Below are 21,952 nucleotides of genomic sequence, written 5' to 3' on the forward strand. Positions count from 1 at the left end.
TATGACATCAATGTGGGGGTAGGCCAGCCTGGGGAAGCAGGGCAGGGCAGAAAGGGAGTCCCTGAGGGGCTGGATTAGCCCCCTTGAAAGTGAGGCCCAACAGAGAGAGGCAGCTGGTTCTGTATACACTTCTCACAGCCTCCCAGCAGTCCCCTGGGAGGCGGACCTAAAGATCTTCTGAAAAGGATTCCCAAGTACAGAGAGGTATGTTGCAAGCCAGCTAACTGGCTGGTGCTTCCTTAGACATCAATTTAGGAAGAAAGCAAGTGAATAAACCATCCTCTAGCTCCCCCCTGTGTCAAGTGAAAGGATACTCTCTGTTTTTTGACTGGGAGGTTCAATTTTGGACGCCACCCAGGGAGTCAGGAGCAGAGCCCCCAAGTGGGCTGGATGTCAAGGTTGCCTAGGATAGGGTTAAATGCAAGTAGATAAAATGCAGGACACCCTGTGACATTTGAATTTCAGATACGCGATAAATAAATTTTAGTACAAGCAGGCCCCAACTATTGCATGGGACGTACTTACACTAAAACATTATTTGTTGTATATTTGAAGTTCAAATTAAACTGGGTGACCCTTATTTTTATTTGCTCAATCTGGTAGTCCTACCGAGGGAGCTTTTTAAAAAAATGCAGGTATATCCCAATGCCATTCTCCTTCACATTATCAGGGCAGGGGGACCTGGGAACCTGTATTATTTTAAAGCTGCCACGATGACTATTATCAATAACTACAGCTAACTTTTACTGAGCGTTGGCCAAGCCAGGTGCTAAGCTCTTTTCGTGCATTACCTAAGTTAATTCTCACAGCACCTCTAAGAGGTGGTTCTATTATTAAACCCATTTTACAGAGGAAAGAAATGAGGAAAAAGACAGCAAGCAACTTGCCCAAGGTCACACAGCTGGTAAGTAAGGGAGACACGGTTTGAACCCACGCAAGTTGGCTCCCACTGACTAGGAATCTTTGAATTGGAAGAACTCTGGGAGGCACATAATTGAAGTCTCCACTGGACTGACAATTGGGTAATCTAAAGCTCTGGGAAGCCCATGCTCACGCTAACCACTATGCTACCATGCACGAGAAGCTGAGCCAGGCTGCAGAGAGCAAGCATCTGGCTCAGGCAGGGGGCTGGCTTAGGGAAGGCTTTCCATAATGGCTTATCCCTGAAGGGTAAACAGACCCCAGGGGAAGTACAGTGTGGGAAGGGGCTGGGGCTCGGGAAGAGGGTTTGCGGGCAAGAGGTACAGCATGCACACTGGACTGGCAGGAAGACATGTGCCAATGAGGAGAGGGGAAGCTGGACAGGTCTAAAGGGCAGGGGAGAGCCTTAGAAGGGATATAAGCCAAAACTGCATTTTATTTTCAAATTAATATACAGTAAATTTTACGTTTTTGTTGCTGTACAGCTCTATGCATTTGAACACATATCGATTCATGACACACCTCCACATCCAGGATATAGCGCAGTTCCGTCGCCTCCAAAAAGCTTCCTCATGCTGTAACTTTGTATCACACCCTCCCTCCACCCCTCAGCCCTGGCAACCACTGATCTGTTCTTCATCCCAACAGTTTTTGCCTTTTCCAGAATGTCATATAAATGGAATCATACAACTTTTTGAGAAAGGCTTCTTTCACTCAGAGTAATGCCTTTGAGATTCTTCCAAGCTGCTGCATGTATCAATGGTTCACTCATTGTTATTGCTGAGTAGTACTCCACTGTATGGATATACCAGAGTTTGTTCGATCGTCTACCACTGAAGGACACTTGGGTAGTTTCCAGTATTTTGCTATTAAAAATAACACTGCTCTGAACATTTGTGCACAGGTTTTTGTGTGAACTTAAGTTTCTGTTTCTCTGGGATAAATGTGCAGAGGTGTAATCGCTGGGTCATATGGTAATTACATGTTTAGTTTTTAAGAAACTGCCAAACTGTTTTCCAGAGTGGCCGCACCATTTTATATTCCCACCAGCAATGCATGTCAGATCCTCACCAGCATTTAGTATTATCACTAGTTTTTAGTCATTCTAATAAGTGTATAGTGATATCTATCTTAATTTGCATTTCACTAATAGCTAATGATAATGGACACCTTTTCATGTGCTTATTTGCCATCTGTATCTTCTCTTCAGTGGAATATCTATGCACGTTTTTGGCCCATTTTATAGTTAGGTTGTCTTTACTGGTGAGTTTTGAGAGTTCTTTACACATTCCAGATATTAGTCGTTTGTCAGACAAGTGGTTTGCAAATATTTTCTCCCAGTCTGTACTTCGTCTCTTCATCCTTTTAATAGGGGCTTTTGCAATGCAAAGGCTTTCAATTTTGAAGCCCAGTTTATTTTTTCTTTTATGGAGTGTGGTTTTCGTGTGTTACACATATTCTTGTGTCTCAGAACTTTTCACCAAGCACTAGGTCCTGAAGATATTCTAAGTTTTCTTCTAAAAGTTTCATAGTTTTACATTTTACATTTAAATCGATGGTCCATTTTAAATTAATTTTTGTATACCATATGATGCTTAGGTTGAGGTTCATTTTTTTGTCTATAGATGTCCAATTACTCCGGCATCAACCTTTGAAAAGGCTATCTTTCCTCCATAAACTGCTTTAGCCTCTCTGTCAAAATCAATTTGGTGTATTTGTGCTTATTTCTGGGTTTTCTATTCTGTTCTATTGATCTACACGTCTTGGTTCATACTGTCTTGATTACTCCAGCTATACAATAAGTCCTAACATCAGGTAGAGTGATTCCTTCCAATTTATTCTTTTTCAAAATTGTTTTAGCTATTCTAGATCCTTTGTGTTTCCACATAAATTCTAGAGTAAGCTACAAAAAATCTTGCTGGAATTTTGATAGAAATTCTGTTAATCCTACAGATCAACTTGTGGAAAACTGACATCTTTACTCTGCTGAATCTCCCAACCCATGGACATGGAATGTCTCTCAATTTCTTCAAATCTTCTTTGATTTCTTTTCATCAGCACTTTGTAATTTTTAGCATACAGATCCTCTACATGTTTTGTTGGATTTGTACTTAAGTATTTCATTTTGAGGGAGGAATTATAAGTGGTATTGTGTTTTCAATTTCTGTTCCCATTTGTTCTTTGCCAGTGTATAGGCAATATGATTGATTTTTGTGTGTTGATCTTATATCCTACAACCTTATTGAACTCACTTATTAGTTCTATGAGCTTTAGGGGGTTGTTTGGTTTTTTACCGTTGAATTTTGAGAATTCTTTCTAATATTCTGGATACAAGTCCTTTGTTGAATACATGATTTGCTAGTCTGCAGCCTGTCTTTTCATTCTCTTGACAGTGTCTTTTGCAGGGTAAAAGTTTTACGTTTTTGATGAAGTTCAATTTATCAATGTTTTTCTTTTATGGATTATGCTTTTGATGTCATGTTTAAGAGTGCACGTTTAAAGAACTCTTTGCTTAATCTCAGGTCATTAAAATTTTCTCCTATGTTTTCTTCCAAAAGTGCTACAGTTTTGTGTTTTTCATTTTGAGTTAATTTTTATACAGTGGGAGGTTTAGATCAAGATTCTTTTTTTTTAAACAGGTAGATGTCCAATTGTTCCAACATTACTTGTTGAAAAAGACTATCCTTTCTCAATTGAATTGCTTTTGCATCTTTGTCAAAATCCAACTGACTATATTTGTGAGTCCATTTCTGGACTCTATTCTGTTCCATTAATCTATGTGTCTGTCTCTTTGCCAACACCACACTGTCTTGATTGTAGTTTCTTTATAAGTCTTAAAATTGGGCAATTAATCCAACTTTATTTCTCTGTTTCAAACTGTTTTAGCTATTCTAGTTCATTTGTCTTTCTGTATAAATTTATAATAAGATTGTCTATATTGAAAAAATGTCTTGCTGGGATTTTTATTGGAATTGCATTAAATCTATTGATCAATACGGGGACAACTGACATCTTTACTCTGTTGAATCTTCTGATCCACGAGTAATGTATGTCTCTTCATTTATTTTGGTCTTATCAGCATTTTATAGTTTTCAGAACTGTCACACGCTGCACAAAGATGTTCCGGTCAACAACAGACCACATATTTGACGGTGGTCCCATTAGATTAGTACCATATAGCCCAGGTGTGTAGTAGGCTATACCATCTAGGTTTGTGTAAGTTCGCTCTATGATGTTTGCACAACAACAAAATCTCCTAAGGACGCATTTCTCAGAATGTTAAGTGACACATGACTGTATACAGATACTATATATGTTTTGTGATATTTATACCTAAGTATTTCACAGGGGGCACGGTAAATTTTTTTTTAAATTCTGGTTTCCGATTGTTCACTGCTAGTACATAGAAATATGATTGATCTTTGTGTGTATTGATCTTGTATCCTGTGACCTTGCTAAACTCACCTATTTTAAGAGTATTTTTGTAGATTTCTTAGGATCTTCTACATAGTCATTATGTCGTTTTCAAACAGGGGTAGTCTTGTTCTCTGTTACTAATCTGAATGCTTTTGATTTCTTTTTCTTGCTTTATTATACGGGCTAGGACTTCCAGTATGAGGATGAATATGACTTGTGAGAACGGACATCCTTACCTTGTTACTGATCCCAGGGAGAAAAGATTCAGTCTTTCACCATTAAGCATGATGTTAGCTTTTACCATTAAGTATGATGTAGCTTTTTTGAAAATGCTCTTTATTAGGTGGAGGAACTCCTTCAGGTGGAGGAATTCCTAGTTTGCTGAGAGTTTTTACCATGAATGATATTAATTTGCTTTTTCTACATCAATTGATATGATCATGTAGTTTTTCTTATTTATACCATTAATATGGTGATTCCATTGACTGATTTTCAAATACCAAACCTACCTTGTACTCCTAGTATGAATCCCACTTGATCATGGTGTATTATTCTATTTATATATCGCTAGGTTCAAATGGTTAATATCTTGTTCAGGATGTTTTCATCTACGTTCATGAGAGATATTGGTCAGAAGCTGCCTTTCTTGTACTGTCTTTGTCCAGTTTGACATCATGGTAACGCTGTCCCCGTAAAGTGAGTTGGGAAGTGTGACCTCCTTTTCTATTTTCTGGAAGAGATTGTATGGAAATGGTGTTACTCCTTTTCAAATGTTTGATAGAATTCACCAGAGAAATCAACTGGGCTGTGAGATTTCTTTTTTGGAAGGTTTTAAACCATAAACGTAATTTCTTTAATAGTTATAGAATTATTCAGGTTACATATTTGATCTTGGGTGCAGTTTGGAGTTTGTGACTTTTGAGGAATCAGTTTATTTCATCTAAGTTGTCAAATGTGCGAGTAGAGTTGTTTACTTTATTATCCTTTTATGTCTGTGGGATCTGACTGTTAATTGCTTCTTTCATTCCTGATGTTGATAATTTGATATTTTCATTTTAACAGGCAACTGACCTAGTTGGGTTCAAGCTACACATTCTGACCAGCCTTCTCTTGCTGATGGTTTCACTGTCGGTTCTGTTTTCAATGCCTTTGCAGTGCTATTCAAATCTCTCCCTCACGTGTGGCAGCCAGCGGGAGCTTGGTGTTCATATAGCTTTTAGTTCAGTTCTCAAAGTCTTTAGAATGCTGTTTAGGATGTGATTCATGCACATGCAGCTTGGACATGACCCAGGAGTTCATAAATAACTACAGGGTCACTTTCCCAAGGTCCTCTCTCTCCGTGACATCTTGGTATTTTCCAGTTCCCTAAGGCTCCCTCTTTCTGTCCTGTCGCCAAGACTCGGGCTTTATTTACCTATCTCTGCTGTCCACTTCCCATATCTGGGGCCACATGGTGAGAGGAGAGAGAGAAAAACACAACGGGAGTTCGCTCACCCTCTTGGGGCCACAGCTCTTCCTTTGGAGAGGAGGGTTTCCCTCAGAGTTTTAGGTACCTGCAAGCCCTCCCACCCCCGCCACTGCCTCTATCACTGCCAGGAGACCCTTTCCTGCTCCTTGAGCCTGAGCTAGAGGGCTTCTCCTAGAGCACTGTTTGCTCACTTCTGAGTCTCCCCTGAATCCAGGGTGGAGAGTATTGGAAAGGAAAAAATTTTAAGTAACAGCACCTGTTCAATGCTATTTCAAACTCTGGTCTTCTTCAATTTGCTTGTGGCTAGTCACTTTTCAGGGTGCTTAAATAGCTGCTCCAGGCATTCTGTCCAGGTTTTCTAGCTGTATGGAGTGAAGTGTTCTCACTTCATCCTACCTAGATCTGGAATCAAGCTGAACTGCATTTTAGAAGACTCACCCTGGCTGTTGGAGAGAGTCTCTACTGGAAAACTCTGGAGACCAGAATCTGGGAGGTCAGGTGGCCGAACAAAGGTGGAGGCCATGCAGATGGAGGGCAGTGGGCAGATGCAAAACTGTTCAGGGCTAGTGCTCACAAGATCTCCTGAAAGCTGAACGTGAGAGGTGAAGGAGGGCAGGAGTCAAGGCTGACACTCAGGTTTACTACTTGGTCAACTGCCAGGTCTGGCAGGTAGCCTAAGACCTTCATGAGGGCAGTTTCAAGGCAATGGGTGGTGGGTCAGGTGAGCGGGGTCAGAAAGAAGCCAGGAGAGAGGTTGAGGCTACCAGAGAGAGGACCATAGCACAGGAACCAGGTCCCCAAGGAAAAGGGAGGTAGCAGTCCCCAGGGACAAGCACTGCTTCAAAGAGGAGAAACGTCTTCACTGGAGTCATACAAGGGTGGATACAGCAAGGCTGGGAAATCTGATGGCAGAGAGCTGAGGTGGTCCAGGCTGTGGACCTCTTTTTGTTCTATGAAATGAGGAGGAGGCAAGGTCCATTGCTGGGATGGTGAAGGCAGTGGGAAGGGTATGCAGATTGGCAAGGACTTCAAGAGCCACTAGGAGATGGGGGAGGACGCTGGCAGGGGACCTACACCAGGTGTTCAGGCACTGAGAAAGGCCCAGCAGAAGCCCTGGGTTTAAGGGGGTGCTGGTCTATACAGCTGGGCAGCGTTGCCCCCAGAACTTGGCTGTGTGGCATGTACACCTTGGCTCAGCAAAGGGGCCCTACCACCCCTGCCTGGAGGTAGAATGTGCAGAACTGAAGGGTATCACCAAAAAAAGCAACAGCCTCACTGCTATCAAGTGAGCAGCCACCACATTCCAGTCACCATGCGAAGCAGTTTGTAACATGATTTAATTTATTCCTCTTGGCAACCCTAAGAGGTCTTCATCATTAGACACACTTTAGGGTGGGGAAATAGAGGCACAGAGTGGTCAAGTGACTTTGCCAAAGTGACCCAGTTAGTAAGTGGCACAGCCGAGATTCAAGCCCAGGGCTGTCTGGTTCCCAGGCTGCCCCACGGTTAGGTGGACATGTGGGTGTGATGGAAGCTAGACAACTGGGCAAGAGAGGAAGACCATCTCTGGGAGGCACTGAGGGATGACACAGAGCCAGGCCAAGAGAGAAAGGATAAGAAGCAAGGCCACTGCTGGGGGAGGAGCTAGAGAGGTCTAGAAGGGTACTGGGAGGACAGCTGCTGTGGTGACCAGAAAAGGGCCAACCTCTGACTCTCAGATTACTGAACCGGAGCCCACATGGCCCAGAGGCAGCTGTGTCGGGGAGGCGGACAAGACTGGGTGAGGTCAGGCTGCATGGGGCGTGCTCCATGTCAAGGCATGGCCGAAGATGAAAGCGTACACCAACCAGAGGATGAGGCCTGGAGTTAGAGGACAAGCTCCATGGCCAAGGGCCCTGGTGGACCCAAGGGCTGAGACGGGTGAGGACAATCCCAGCAGGGGCCTCCAAGATGCCAAGATTTAGATGAATGAGTGGCATAGGGAGGTGAATGCTGGAGGTGGGCATAACCCTGGGCCTTGGTCCCTCCTCCCTCTCAGAGGGAGGGGGTTGCCTAGATGGCAGTTAATTGTCCTGACTGCGTTCTTCCATATTGTGATGACCCCCCGGGGGACCTTAAAAAGACAAGTGTGTGAAGAAAGGCATATATGCAAGCCAGCAATACCAGACCCAGCATAGCCTCAGAAGAGCCTCAGTCTAGCCACCAGATGGCAGCTGGGAACACCAGATAAAGCTGTCCATTGTCAAAGGACACCCAGGGGGCTGGCCCCATGGCCAAGTGGTTAAGTTTGTGCGCTCTGCTTTGGCGCCCCAGGGTTTTGCCAGTTCGAATCCTGGGCACGGACATGGCACTGCTCGTCGGGCCATGCTGAGGAGGCATCCCACATACCACAACTAGAAGGATCCACAACTAAAAATGTACAACTATGTACCAGGGAGCTTTGGGGAGAAAAAGGAAAAATAAAATCTTTAAAAAAAAAAGGACGCCCACACTTCAGAAGCTACTTAAACAGCAAATCATCCAGCTGTGGGGTTGCCCGACTCCTCATTGGAATGCCAGGAAACTTCATATCCTTCCTCATATGGATTCTTTTAATAACACACAAGGAAAGGGCTTGAGAATATGAGAATAAGAAAGGATTGTCTTGAAAGGCTGGTGAGCTCCGGTCTCTCTGGTGATGTGGCGTCTGGCCCACCTCCAGCCCAGCAGGAAGGTCCCCTGATCAGCTGCCCGGGACATTACCTGAGGCCCCAGCCATCAGCCACCTACAGCTCCATGAACTCACTGTTCCTAGGCTCCTCGAGCCTGGCATGCTGGGTGGGGCAGAAAGCATGACCATTTAGTGGCCGTGGCCTACAAGGTGTAGATGTTGTCTCCAGTGTTCCACCACGGCTGGGCAGAGGCCCACAGAGGACACAAGTGGGATGATCCCTCTTGGGATTTGGCAGGTGGATGTGCTACAAGGTCAAGAGGCTAGGAAGGGCAAGATAACTGGCAAGACAGAGGCTGCATGGAGGACCCACAGGTGAGGCTGCCCAGCAGGAAGGGTAGGTAGACAGGAGGAAGGCAGAGGGCTCATGGGACAAGGGTTTTTATGAGCTTGAAGACAGATACATGGATGATCAGTGATGGTCAACAAAGGGCAACATGTCAATGGAAGGCTTCAAGGGGGGCAGAGACAGCCCTAAAAGACAGTTAAAGACAAACCAGAATTGGCAGGCAGGGGCTGCACAGGTCCCCCCAGCCTCAACACAGTAGCAGGAAGTCAGAGGGGAGCAGCTGGAGCACTGCAGAGCAGCTCCAGGTGGAGGAGCCAAGCACATGTGCGGCAGGCCAGCACAAGAGACAGGCTTCCCTGAAGCCAAGAGAGAGCACCCAAGAAGGCACAAAGGATGTGTGGAGGGAGGGGGGCTTGGCAGACAACAGGGTGGGGTGGGAAGCGAGGGGAACAGGGAGAAAGTTGGTGGGGGGAAGCGCCCTGGGACAGCGGAGGAACAGAGAACAGTGGCTAAGGATAGCAGGGACATATGGGTTGATGGCTTCCTAAGAAGCAGTAAGGACAATAAATAAGGAAAAGAGAACTCAATTTAAAACAAACCAACAGAAACAAGGTAGTTGCCAAAATGAGCACAGCCCTTGTCAGAGATTCTGCTAGCCATCGTCTGCTAGCCATCACCGTAATGCGAGCATGGAGGACAAGAGCATCCGCGGTGCTGTGGTTCAGATGCCCACAGTGGCTGCATACAGACTCCAAGTCTTTCCAAACTACAGGGGCAGCCAGCCCCAGCCCTGGCAGGAACTGGTCCTGTGGGGTCTTGGCCTTTTGACCTCATCCATTAAGGTATCTTCAGAAGTCATGGTCCGCCTTGGGGTCAGGCTGCCTACAGCACAGTAGGCCAAAGGGAACAGGTACAGCAACCACGAGGCCAGGACCCAACAGGAGAGCGGAGGCAGGAGAGAAGTGAGTCACATAGCCTGGGGTCAGTGAAGGGGGGGGTCAGAGTTTGTCATCAGGGTGGATGTCCTCTGTTGCTCTCAGTTCAAGTGGGCCCTCCTGTGTGCAGCCCTGTCTTGTAATCCTTCCTTCCACTGTTCCCTTGTGGAAAGCCCCTCATCCTGCCCCCTCTGACAGTGGGGCTCAGCCTCCCACCCTCCCACCCCTCTGCGTCGCACATCTTCTGGCCCCCGCTTGCAGGAGTACTGGCCTGGGCTGGGCTGCTGCTCAAGTCTGATGCCAGCTACCTTTTCCTGTAGAGGGTTCCAGAGCAGGTGTCCCTGTGTCCTTGGACTCTTACTCTGCTCCAGGCAGAGCTCTTCTTTCCCTCCACATGGGCCAGTGGCACCCAGGCTGCCTACTCTCATCTCCAGCCAGTGAGCTCCTCAAGGCCGGGTCCAGGCCTGTGCCTGTTCATCTCTGAGTTTCCCACACCTGGTTCAGCTCCCACGACACAAAAAGACACCAATCAAGGTCTCTTCGTGACACACGCATGCGCTTTAATGTACAAAGAACATTTCCCCTTCGAGCAAACTCACATTACTGCGTTGCTTTCTTGCATAGACAGAAAAGGAGTCTTCTAGTGTCTACAATGAAAACAAACCATAAACAGAGGGAGCGTTAAATGAAAAAAAAACATCTGAAGAATTTGAGCATCTCCTCACGCACCTGGAAAAGTCTGCCCAATTTTGGCCTAAAGTCCATTTCTTTTAGTGATTATTTACAAAAAGATTAAAAGAAAAATCTTGTTCCCCCCAAGTAGCAGAAAGAAAGCTTCAACAACTATGTCAATGTCATTTTTGCAAGTGCTACGTGCTTCTGATTTCCCAGGGCCCGATCAACATGACATAACATTTGGGCATAACCATTAAGGACAAATAAACTCAAACAAGGAAAAATATATCATCCGCACCGCAAATACACAGCTGGGAGTGAGTGTGAGAACCTTCACCGAGCAAAACAGAAGGAATACAAAACTGACTGGAGAAAAGGCCATTGAATTATCGGGCATTTGACAGGACATGTTTCACTGCTTTCAAAACCTTATAATAACTTGAAATACGTGTAAATAATTTGTTTCTCCCTGAAGGGCTGCAGGCAAATCCGCTCTTCCCCTGGGGATGAGCCCAATGGCAGCTGTTAGCCAAACCCCTTTTCAAAGGGGTCCAAACAGCCCAAGTGTTCAGACCATCTGATGCAAAGTCCTTGGACCAAAGCAGGTCATTTTGCCGTGTGGGGGCTGCTGCTGCTGACCAAAGGCAGTCCTACCTCTCGGGACAGAAAGGTGGCTTCTGTGCCTTGGTCACTGAGCCTGTCCAGCCCTCCTGGCTACCACACTCCCGTGGAGGAGCTCTGTGCCCCTACCAGTCAGAGGCCAGAGCCCCAGATCCTGCAGAGGCCGCCCCCTCAGCCCTGAGGGAGGAAGCAAAGAGGCCACCCCCACCAGGTTGATCTTGAACCTCCCCTGGTGACTGCCAGGCTCAGGGATGATTCAGTCTGAATGCATGACATGTTCCTGGCCACAGAGAACCCCCAAGGTCCCTGAACACATCCACTCCTTTGCTCCAGCCATTCCCACTGCCTGGACAATCTTCCTTCTTCCCTGCCTGCCTCAGCTCCATCTCCATATTTCAAACTCTTCTCTATTCCTTAAAACCTAGCCCAGGTCTCTCCTCCTACAAACAGCGTTCCCTGACTTTGTTCCCCTCCCCAACCCACCCCAGCCAGTGACAGCTTCCAAACTTACACTGTGCTAATTCACCTGCAAGTCAATCTAACCTCTGTGGGAGCTGTCACGCCTCATTCATCAACTTTGAGCTCATGCGGGACTGTGCCACTTGAATGACGTTCATTCCCTCTGAAAGGTTCATATACAAGAGCACATATTGTGCAGAGGTCTACTAGGGGTTATTTTTTATATAATAAAAATTACTGTGGCCTGGAAATAGGTATTCCTTCCTTCTGCCCATTTTAGGCAACTGGCAGGTTAAGTCCACAAACGTAAAACTGGAAAACTTCAAAAGCCAAACTTCAGGTGCCCAAGGGGACAGTCACTTCCACAGTGAGCAGAGGCAGATGTGTGCAGCTGAGGGGTGGGCTCCAGGAGTGCTGCCAGGTCCTGGGCTCTGCAGAAGGCCACAGTTGGGGCGAGGCTGGCAGGGCAAGGGCCACTGTCCCAGCACAGACTCCTGACTGACACGGACACTTTCAGGAGGTGTAGGTACAGCCTCCAGGATGACCACGGCCCATCCCCCCACATCCACCCAGAGGGGAGGGGGCTATCTTCCCAGAGACGCAGCCCTCTGGAGTCGCTGCACCACACTTCAGGGAAATACGTGATGTTGGAGGTAGGTCATCTTGCGACAGTGAAAGTATTTTTTCCCTTTGCCTTTCAAACTCCCTGGCTGCTTGAACTCCTGCGGGTGATTTCTGTCACATCACCTGCCACTAGCTGCGGGCAGGATGATTTATGAGCACTGGGGCACACTCCCCAACAGCAATGCTTGGATGAATGAAATTGGTTGCACCCAAAGCACTACGCACTTCCCATATATTGTCACGTAATCCTCCCAGGAACCAAGCAAGAGCACCAAAAACGAGGAAGCTAGAGCTCGGAAATGTTCACTGGTTTGACCAAGGCCCAGAGCTGGACAGAAGCTTAGGGAGAAGCCTGCCAACCATTCATCCTATAGATGAAGAGACTGAGGCCCCGAGAGACATGACACTTGCCGAGGGTCAGGCCTGACACTTGGCTCAGTGCCCTATCCACAGTACCACAGACCATCTGATCAAATTTAGAAAGTGAACAGCTAAAGAAACACAAAGTTAATCCAGAAGGACAGCACTGGAGCCTTGAAGAAGCCTTGGGACCCCACTCCCAGTCCCAGTCCTCTGCTGGAAACTTTCATTATGTCCCTTACCACCTCCTTCCTCTCACAGTCTACTGGTTTGTTTCTCAGACTAAGCAGAAATTGCTCTCACCACTTCCACTGCTGGTTCTGCTTGTGCCTCCCAGTGCCACAGAAAACGGGTCTGTGTCCTCATTCACGTGCTCTGACCCTTCAAACTTTCAATATGAGCAGGCTCTGCCTGGCCTTCCTTTCTCCAGACTAAATGTCATGAGTTCCTTCATCTGTTCCAGGGGTGACAGGTATAGAGAAGCCACCACGCCCCAATCCTCCTCTCCAAGGACAATTCTAGTGCTGCCAAGGGTGTCATGGCTGCTACGTACGCTGACCCAACAACAGACCCTCACTGGGCACCAAACCCAGTGCCAAGCTCAGTGACGGGCCCCGAGGTTACCATGGAAATAAGATGCACAGGATCTCTCTGCTGTCAAGAACTTGGGTTTTATTGAAGAGATGGACAATAAATAAGTAAACAAGTCAGTCAATTAATAATGGCAGACTGCAGTGAAGAAAATAACTAGGATGGTATGATGGATATATCTTTAGAGAGGCTACAACTTAAGGCCCTCTGAAGTGTCATTAAGCTGAGACCTGAAGGACGAGAGCCTGGGGTGCCAAGCATATCAGCAGGAGTGTTCTAGGCAGAGACGCCAGCAAGTACAAAGGCCCTGAACAGGAACTGAGGACAGAGAGCAAGAGGAAGGGGAGGAGAGAAGGCTGTGGACTGTCACAGAGGGTGAGGAGCTTGCATTTTACCCTAAGAGCACTGGCAAGCCACCTGAGATTATTCTGTGTGTGTGTGTGGTAAAATACACATAAAATTTAACATTTTAACCATTCTTAAGTGTACAATTCAGTGATACTTAGTACAGTCACAATGTTGTGCAATCATCACCTGTACCTACAACATTTTCATCACCCTAAAAAGAAATCCCACACCCACTAAGCAGTCACTTCCCATCCCTCCTTCTCCAGCTCCCAGCAAACACTACTCTGCTTTCTGTCCCTATGGATTTGCCCATTCTGGACATTTCATACAAATAGAATCATACAGTATGTGGCCTTCTGTGTCTGCCTTCTTTTACTTACATGTTTTCAAGGTTCATCCATGTTGTCACATATATCAGTACACCATTCCTTTTCATTGCTGAATAATATTCCACTGTGTGGATATACCACATTTGTTTATTCATTCATCTGCTGATGGACATTTGGCTGCATCCACCTCTTGGCTATTGTGGATAGTGCTGCTATGAACACTCATGTACAAGTTTTTGTTTGAACATCTGTTTTCAATTCTTTGGTGTATATAGCCAGGACTGGAATTGCTGGGATCATGTGAGTGATTACATGTTTAACTTACTGAGGAACCACTAAAACATTTTCCACAGTGGCTGCACCATTTTACATTCCCAACAGCAATGAATGAGGGTTCCAAGCCTCCACAACTTGTTACTTTCCATTGTTGTTGTTGTTGTATTTGTGTGTGTGTGTGTGTGTGTGTGAGTGTGTGTAAGGAAGATTCACCCTGAGCTAACACCCATGCCAATCTTTCTCTACTTTGTATGTGGGATGCCTCCACAGCATGGTTGATGAGTGGAGCAGGTCTGTACCCGGGATCCAAACCTGCAAACTCGGGCCACTGAAGCAGAGCACACAGAACTTTAACCACTCAGCCACGGGGCCAGCCTTGGATTTTTTTTTAATAATAGCTAATCTAATGGGTGTGAAGCAGTATCTTATGGTTTAGATTTGCATTACCTTAATGACTAATAATGTTCATTATCCTTTCATGTGTTTATTGACCATTTGGATATCTTCTTTGGAGAAGTGTCTATTCAAGTACCTTGCCCATTAATATTCTAGATACTAGACTCATCAAAAATATGATTTGAAAATATTCTCTTACATTCTGTGGGCTGTTTTTTCTTTTTCTTGATGGTGTCCTTATATGCACAAAAGTTTTAAATTTTGATGAAATTCAATTTATCTATTTTTTTCTTTGGTTGCTTGTACTTTTGGTGTCATATGTAAAAAACCATTGCCAAATCCAAGGTCATGAAGATTTACTCTTTTTTTTCTTCAGTGAGTTTTATGGTTTTAGCACTTATATTTAGGTCTTTGATGCATTTTGAGTTAGCTTTTCTTATATGGTGTGAGGTAGGGGTGCTACTTCATTCTTTTGCATGTGGATACCCAGTCATTTCAGCATCCCTTGCCTATTGAATGACTTTGGTATCCTTGCTGAAAATCAACTGACCATACATGGATATTTTTATTTCCAGACTCTCAATTCTATTCCATTGATCTGTATGTCTATCCTTATATCAGTACCACACTGTTTTGATTCCTGTAACTTTGTAGTAAGCTTTGAAATTGAAAAGAGTTCTCCAACTTGGTCTTCTTTTTCAGATCATTGTGGCTATTCTGGGTTCTCTGCAATTGATTCCATATGAATTTTAGGATTTCTTTTCTATTTCTGAAAAATAAAGGCCACTGAAAAATTTTTTTAAAGGTTTTATTTTTCCTTTTTCTCCCAAAGCCCCCCAGTACATAATTGTGTATTTTTAGCTGTGGGTCCTTCTAGTTGTGGCATGTGGGATGCTGCCTCAGTACGGCTTGATGAGCGGTGCCATGTCGACGCCCAGGATTCGAACTGGAGAAACCCTGGGCTGCTGAAGCAGAGTGTGTGAACTTAACCACTCAGCCATAGGGCCGGCCCCAGCCACTGAAATTTTGATAGGGATTGCATTGAATCTATAGATTGTTTTTGGCAGTATTGAAATCTTAATAATATTAAGTTTTCCAATCCATGAACATGGGATATTTTTCCATTTCTTTAGGTCTTCTTTAATTTCTTTGAGTAGTATTTTTCAGTTTCATCTCCTTGGTTAAACTTATTCTTTAGTACTTTATTATCTGTGATAATATTTAAATGGAATTGTTTTCTTCATTTCCTTTGCGGGTTGTTCATTGCGAGTATAAAGAATTGTAAGTGATATTTGTTGATGTTGTGTCCAGCAACTTTGCTGAATTTGTTTATTAGCTCTAATAGTTTTTTTGTGGGATTCTTTGAGATTTTTCTATGTATAGGATCATGTCAATTGCCAATAGAGTTTCACTTTTTCCTTTACAATTTTTCCTTTTGTTTCTTTTTCCTACCTAATTGCTTGTTGAGAACTTCCACTACAATGTTGAACAGCCATAGGGAAACTGGGCATCCTTGTCTTGTTCCTGATCTTAGAAGGAAAACTTTCAGTTTTTTACTATGGAGTATGATGTTAGCTGGGGTTTTTCATAAATGCTCTTTAATGTGTTAAGGAAGTTACCTTCTATTGTGAGTTTGCTGAGTGTTTTTCTCATGAAAAATGTCAGATTTTGTCAAATCCTTTTTCTGCATCAGTTAAGATGATCATGTGGGTTTTTTTCCCTTCAGTCAATGTAGTGTATTATATTGATTGGTTTTCTTATGTTGAACTGCCCTTGCATTCCTGGTACAAACCCCATTTGGTCATGGTGTAATCCTTTTAATATGCTGTTGGATTTTGTTTGTTAGTATTTTGTTAAGGGTTTTTGCATCTATGTTTGTAAGGTATAATGGCCTATAGTTTTCTGTGATCTTTGTCTGGCTTTGCTATAGGGCTGGAGTCATAGAATAAGTTAGGAAGTTTTCCTTTATCTTTATTTTTTGGGGAGAGTTTGAAAAGGATTGGTGTTAATTCTTTAAATGTTTGGCAGAATTCACCAGTGAAGCTATCTGGTCCTGGGTTTTTCTCTTTAGGGAGGTTTTTGATTACTGATGCAATCTCTTTACTTATCATAGGTCTGCTAAGATTTTCTATTTCTTCTTTAGCTGGTTTTGGTAATTCGTGTGTTTCTAGGAATTTGTCCATTTCATCTATGTTATCTAATTTGTTGGCATACAATTGTTCATAGTATTGTCTTATAATCTTTATTATTTCTGTAAGGTGAATAGTAATGTCCCCATTTTCATGTCTGATTTTAGTGATTTGGGTCTTCTTTTTTTCCTAGTCAGTCTGGCTAAAGGTTTGCCAATTTTGTTGATCTTTTCAAAGAACTAACTTTGGTTTCATTGATTTTCTTTGTTTTTCCACTCTCTATTTTGTTTATCTCAACTCTGATATTTATTTTTTACTTCCTTCTGCTAGCTTTGGGTTTAGTTTAGTCTTCTTTATCCAGTTCCTTAAGGTGTTTGATTATTGCTTTGAGATTTTCCTTCTTTTTTAATGTATCTTTTTATAGCTATAAATTTCCCTCTGAGTACTGCTTTTGCTGTATCCCCAAAATTTTGGTATAATGTCTTTTCATTTTCATTCATCTCACAGTATTTTCTAATTTCTGTTGTGATTTCATCTTTAACTCACCAGTTATTTAATTTCTACATGTTTTTGAATTTCCCAGTGTTTCTTCTGTTATTGATTTCTAGCTTCATTCCACTGTAGTTAGAAAAGATGCTTTATATGATTTTAACATTTTTAAATTTATTGAAACTTGTTTTGTGGCCTAACATATAGTTTATCCTGGAGAATGTTCCACATGCATTATTTATTTTACTTAGAAGAAGTCAGAAAGAGGAATGAGAAGAATGTGTATTCTGCTGTTGTTGGGTGGAGTGTTTTGTACATGTCTGTTAAGTCTAGTTGGTTTATAGCACCCAAGAGTTGTAAGCAGTGCAGTTATATAACTGAATTCTATTTTTAAACACGTCCTTCTGCCTGCTGTTTGGAGAACTGACTGGAAGCAGGAAGATAGTGAGGAGACTATAGCAGATGTCCAGGTAAGAGGGGATGGTACCTGGACTAGGGGGTGGCAGAAAAGCTAGAGGGTAGCAGGTGATTTCAAGAGGTAAGTGGAGGTAGGAAGTAGGCTCCCTGCTGGATGAGAGATGGTCCACAGTCTAGGAAGGGACAGACAGGCCCCAGGAGGACCCGCAGGGTTCTGCCTGGCATACTCTCTGTGCCCTTGACCCAGCTGGTCACCATCAGCCAGCTCAAGGAGAACAGTCTTCCCTCATTTAGGGCTACATGGGGCTGACTCCAAGCAAAAAGTTACAAACCATAACTCCCATCAGCCTAAGAACTGTGGGAGGAGGGCGCTGCCTTGCAGAGAAGGCCACCACAAGTGCTATTTCTCAAGAAATAATCAGGTGGCCTCAACCTTTCTATAAAAGCACAGTACCTGCCTAAAGGCTTCTCCTTCACATACGTTAGTTCATTTGTGCTTCAAAACACCAAAAAGAAAGGAATCCTACCATTTCTCAGTGATATGCAGCATGTGCTACTTTGAGTTGTACCTGAATGTTGTCCTGTGTCCTTACCCAGAAGGCTATCCAACCCCTTGGGAACATGAGACACGTGCTGCATCTCTAGCCCCTGACCATGCCTAAGGGGACGAAATGAAGGAAGACGAGCCTGAAGCTGCTCTCTCAGGGGAGCCAACCTCTCCTAGAAGTCCAGGCTAGCAATCTCTAGCACTGCCCAGCTGAGTTAACAAGCATTTCTACACCAGCTGCAAAAGAAACCCCTCCCACTGGCTGCCCCAGGGAAATTGTTCCAGAATGACCAATCCAATAAAAGTTACCTGATACATTATTTTCAGGAAGTTCCTAGAAAATGCAGCAAATTTTTATTTATTTATTTTATTTATTTTACTTAGGAGAAGCTAGAAAGAGGAAGCTAGTTCTTCCATGAGCAGCAATGTTCCCACACTTGGCCAACAGGGTTGTTCTGAGCCCAGCCACACCACCAGCCACATCATTCACCACATTGGCTTTCTACAGGCATCCAAATTGAGATCAGAGGTCCTGCTGGAGGTCTCAGCACGGCCCTTGTCTGAGATGGCCCCAACACCCTCCTTCACGGGAAATGGAGTGGTACCCTGAGGACCCCTTGCCAAGCTCAGCATCACTGCTGACACACCAGAGCCCCAGGAGTGCTGACCCCAAGGAAAAGAGTCACTATGGGGAGGACCTATGCTCCAAAGGGGTGAGACCTCTAAAAAGAAGGTCAGACTAATATTCAATGGCCTTCAATGTGCGTTAACAAGCTAGTACTGAGGGAGAGTCCCCAACATGGGGAGATGGGGCATGGTGACAAATGTCACTAGCATCTCTCATTCTACTTTGTGCTAGAGCTACTTCCAAAGGTCTCACCGTCTCCCCAACCAGCCTATGAGATAATCCTGGAGAGCAGGGGCTGTGACTTATTCTCACCTGGAGCCCTGCCTTCCTAAAAAAATACACAGACCTGTGGAAACATACACCATTTTCCCTACAATTTATGAAGGATCAGTTTCCCAATCTCCCCTCGACCCCCCGCTGCTGTGTGTGTGGACCCAGTTTTTACCCATCAGAAACATTTGCTATTGCTCTGGGTGGGCAAGGCTGTGGAGAGGCAGGCATTCTCACACACTGCTGTAGGCATCTAATGGTAAACCCCTATGGAAGGCAGCTTGACAAGCTCTCAGAATTACAAATGCACACTCCCATTGAGCCACAACCCCTCTTCCTGGAACGTACACTTTGTTTATACTTATACACACGTGAAATGAAATGCAAGGTTACTCACTGAACACAGTGCATCATAGCAAAATAAAGAAACAACCTAAATCTTCATCAACAGGCTATAGGTTAAATAAACTACAGTACAACCACACAATGAAGTACTGTACTGTTATAAAAACAAGGAGGAAGTTTTTTTATGTACTGGTAGGGAAAAAATTCCAAGATAAATCTCTAAATTGAAAAAAAGCAAGGCAGAGGATAGTGCTTATTTTAAAATAAGTACCTATCTGAATATACATGTAATGACACAAGACACTGGTAGCTCTGGTTGCCTCTGGGTGGGAGAACAGGGTGTGTGGCTGAGGACAAGAGTCAAGGGCAGACTTCACCATATATGCTTTTGAAATTGTATAAATCATATAAAGATATAATATATTAAAAAATAAATGTATTAAAGTAAAAAATAAAACATCTTGCTCAGGACATCTGAGGGGGCCTTCCACCTCGGCAAAAGCAGCAGCTCTGGCTAAATGGTTTTCAATCTCCATAAAGGGCCTGGGAAAAAGTCTGGCCCCAAGCACAGGTGCACGCTCCTGGACTCCCACGTCTGACTGCTGCTCCGGGAGCTGACCCACGACAGCATCTGAAGGGTCTGCTGAAGTCTAGGAACCAGACTTGTCCAAAGAAAGGCACACATAGTACTGCCCACCACAAACATTTCCATCCCAAGAACTGCCAGCCACCCCGAACACCTAAGCATCTCACTGCAGAGGACACACAGAGCTGAGTGGGAAGCGCGAACACACACCTTGACCTTCCAGGGTTGGTCTAGACTAGCTTGGGTCTCCTGGTCACCACTGCCCACTAAGCGCTTTCAATTCCCACTCTCTCCAGACCCATGACACCCATTGTGCCGAGCGCTCACTACCTGAGTGGCTGCTCATCAGGTGAACAGCCTTGGCCTTGGCCAGCTCCAGAGTGGTGATCCAGTGCTGCCGCTCCACCTCTGAGCTGGCCTTGAGGTGGTAGGTCCTTGCCCCATTGGTCAGCATGATACCGCAAGAGTCCTCCTTGTCAAAGTGCGCGGTGCACAGGTTGATGGTGCCACGGCAGGTGTGGGCCATTTCATCCTGATTTCTGTAGGATGTAAGAGAAGGTATGGGGTGAGGCTCCCAAACTCAATAGCTCTAGACTGAAGAAAGCCTCAAGGCAAATCCTGAGAATCTCAGACCCTTAGAGCTGGGAGAGGCCCTGGAGTCAGAGCTGGCAGATAATGCCTATTGGGATTGACTGGTAGATGTTTGGTTGAGAGGGACTCAGTAGAGAGACTGGCAGAAGGAGGAGGGTCTGCATCAGTGCCATATGTAGGGCTGCTCGCTATGGTCTGAACCCTCGCAGACACCAGGAAATGGAGAAGGTGACTGCCCAGGGTCCTGATAGGCAGCACGGCCCACTAACCCCATCCCAGGCTCTTTCCACTAAGTCTCAGAACCACAGAGTTGGAGCAGGGTGGGAACCTTACACTAAAACTGAAATTAGAGACCCAGGACCCCAGGGGGTGGATTTGGAGGCAGCCCCTGCAGGAGTGACCCGGGTACCAAGATCTGCAGAGCAAGGATGTCACCATTCTGCTCTGGCCCTACAACCAATGAGACGAAGGCAATGGCTGGGCTAACACAGCGCAACCTCATGTCAAGGGACTGCCCCTTTGTTGGTTACCAGATTATGGAGCTAATGGTACCAAAGCAAGGGGAAGCAGAGGTGACTAAAATGTGGGCCACTTCCAACTGTGACCAGTGACTGAAAACTGAGATCCAACCATCATGACTGGATCTACTTAACTCACTCCGTTAGATACTCAAAGGAAATTCAGAACCCCACATGACAGACCAAGTCTCTTTTCACAGGGGGTGCTGGGAAAAGAAGAGGAATTGGTCAGCATGTAACACTGCAAGAGGCAGGAGCTCATTTGGCAATTCTGCTGCCCTTGAATGTTCATTATTTCCCCCGACTGTTTATTGTTTGTTATTTTCTTGATTCTTCTACCAGTTCTTAAAGTCAAATGACTTGACACTCAATAAGACATTCACCTTTCATCTGGACAGTTGCTGCCTTTTCTGATTCCCTCATGCTTTGGTTACATCCCTTAGAGAAGATGACTCAGTCTACACCTGAAAAAACCTCCAGCTCTTAGTGCTGATATCTTTCACTTGAAGGAAACGCATTCTGATTTACAAACCTGGCAAAGCTGGGCGTACCTGTTGGAAACTTGCCGTTTTAGATTTAAAGACTTTTAGGCTAGAGATTGTTCAGCTGTTAAATAGCATAGTAACAAACCAAAAAGACACTATGGTTTAGTTCAAAAAAGAAGAATGGGGTGACAGTGTTCTAGGCAGAGGGAAAAGTGGCAAAGACTATGAGGCGAGGAGAAGTTTACAGCTTTCAAAGACAGGAAAAGGTTCCGTGTGGCTGGATCACTGAGAACAAGAGAGTTGACAAGAGAAAAATGAAGCTAGAAAATAAGGCAGGGATCAAATGTAGTACCTTGTAGGTTGTGTTAAGCATTTAGACTTTTATCCCAAAATTAAAAATAGTGGGCTTCTGGGCCTAATGTCAGGAAAGAAGAGGTAGCCAGGAGTTCCAGAAGTTCCTACGGAAAACAGGAAACAGAAGTACCCTGTACAAGACGGGGAGATGGAAACCAGGTGACTATGTGAAAT

General features: G+C 44.7%; 1 protein-coding gene and 1 long non-coding RNA gene across 5 annotated transcripts in view; one reads left to right on the forward strand and one right to left on the reverse strand.

The window, feature by feature from the left end:
* OSBP2 (oxysterol binding protein 2) overlaps nucleotides 1-21,952 on the reverse strand; it is a 181,073-nt gene that overhangs the window by 112,790 nt on the left and 46,331 nt on the right. For 3 of the 4 annotated variants that reach the window (XM_070628511.1, XM_070628510.1, XM_070628509.1), the window contains one exon: nucleotides 20,161-20,369. The exons of the other annotated variant lie outside the window; for it this stretch is intronic. In XM_070628511.1, coding sequence (XP_070484612.1) covers nucleotides 20,161-20,356 — 196 coding nt within the window. In that variant the 5' untranslated portion in view covers nucleotides 20,357-20,369. The remainder of the gene's footprint in view (nucleotides 1-20,160; nucleotides 20,370-21,952) is intronic. 4 annotated transcript variants of the gene reach the window in all.
* Nucleotides 7-18,343, forward strand: LOC139084688 (uncharacterized). The gene is made up of 4 exons (XR_011542259.1): nucleotides 7-204; nucleotides 851-904; nucleotides 17,459-17,507; nucleotides 18,052-18,343. It is a non-coding gene; the product is annotated as an uncharacterized lncRNA (long non-coding RNA).

The sequence above is a fragment of the Equus przewalskii genome, chromosome 7, assembly GCF_037783145.1.
Source record: "Equus przewalskii isolate Varuska chromosome 7, EquPr2, whole genome shotgun sequence".
NCBI lineage: Eukaryota > Metazoa > Chordata > Mammalia > Perissodactyla > Equidae > Equus > Equus przewalskii.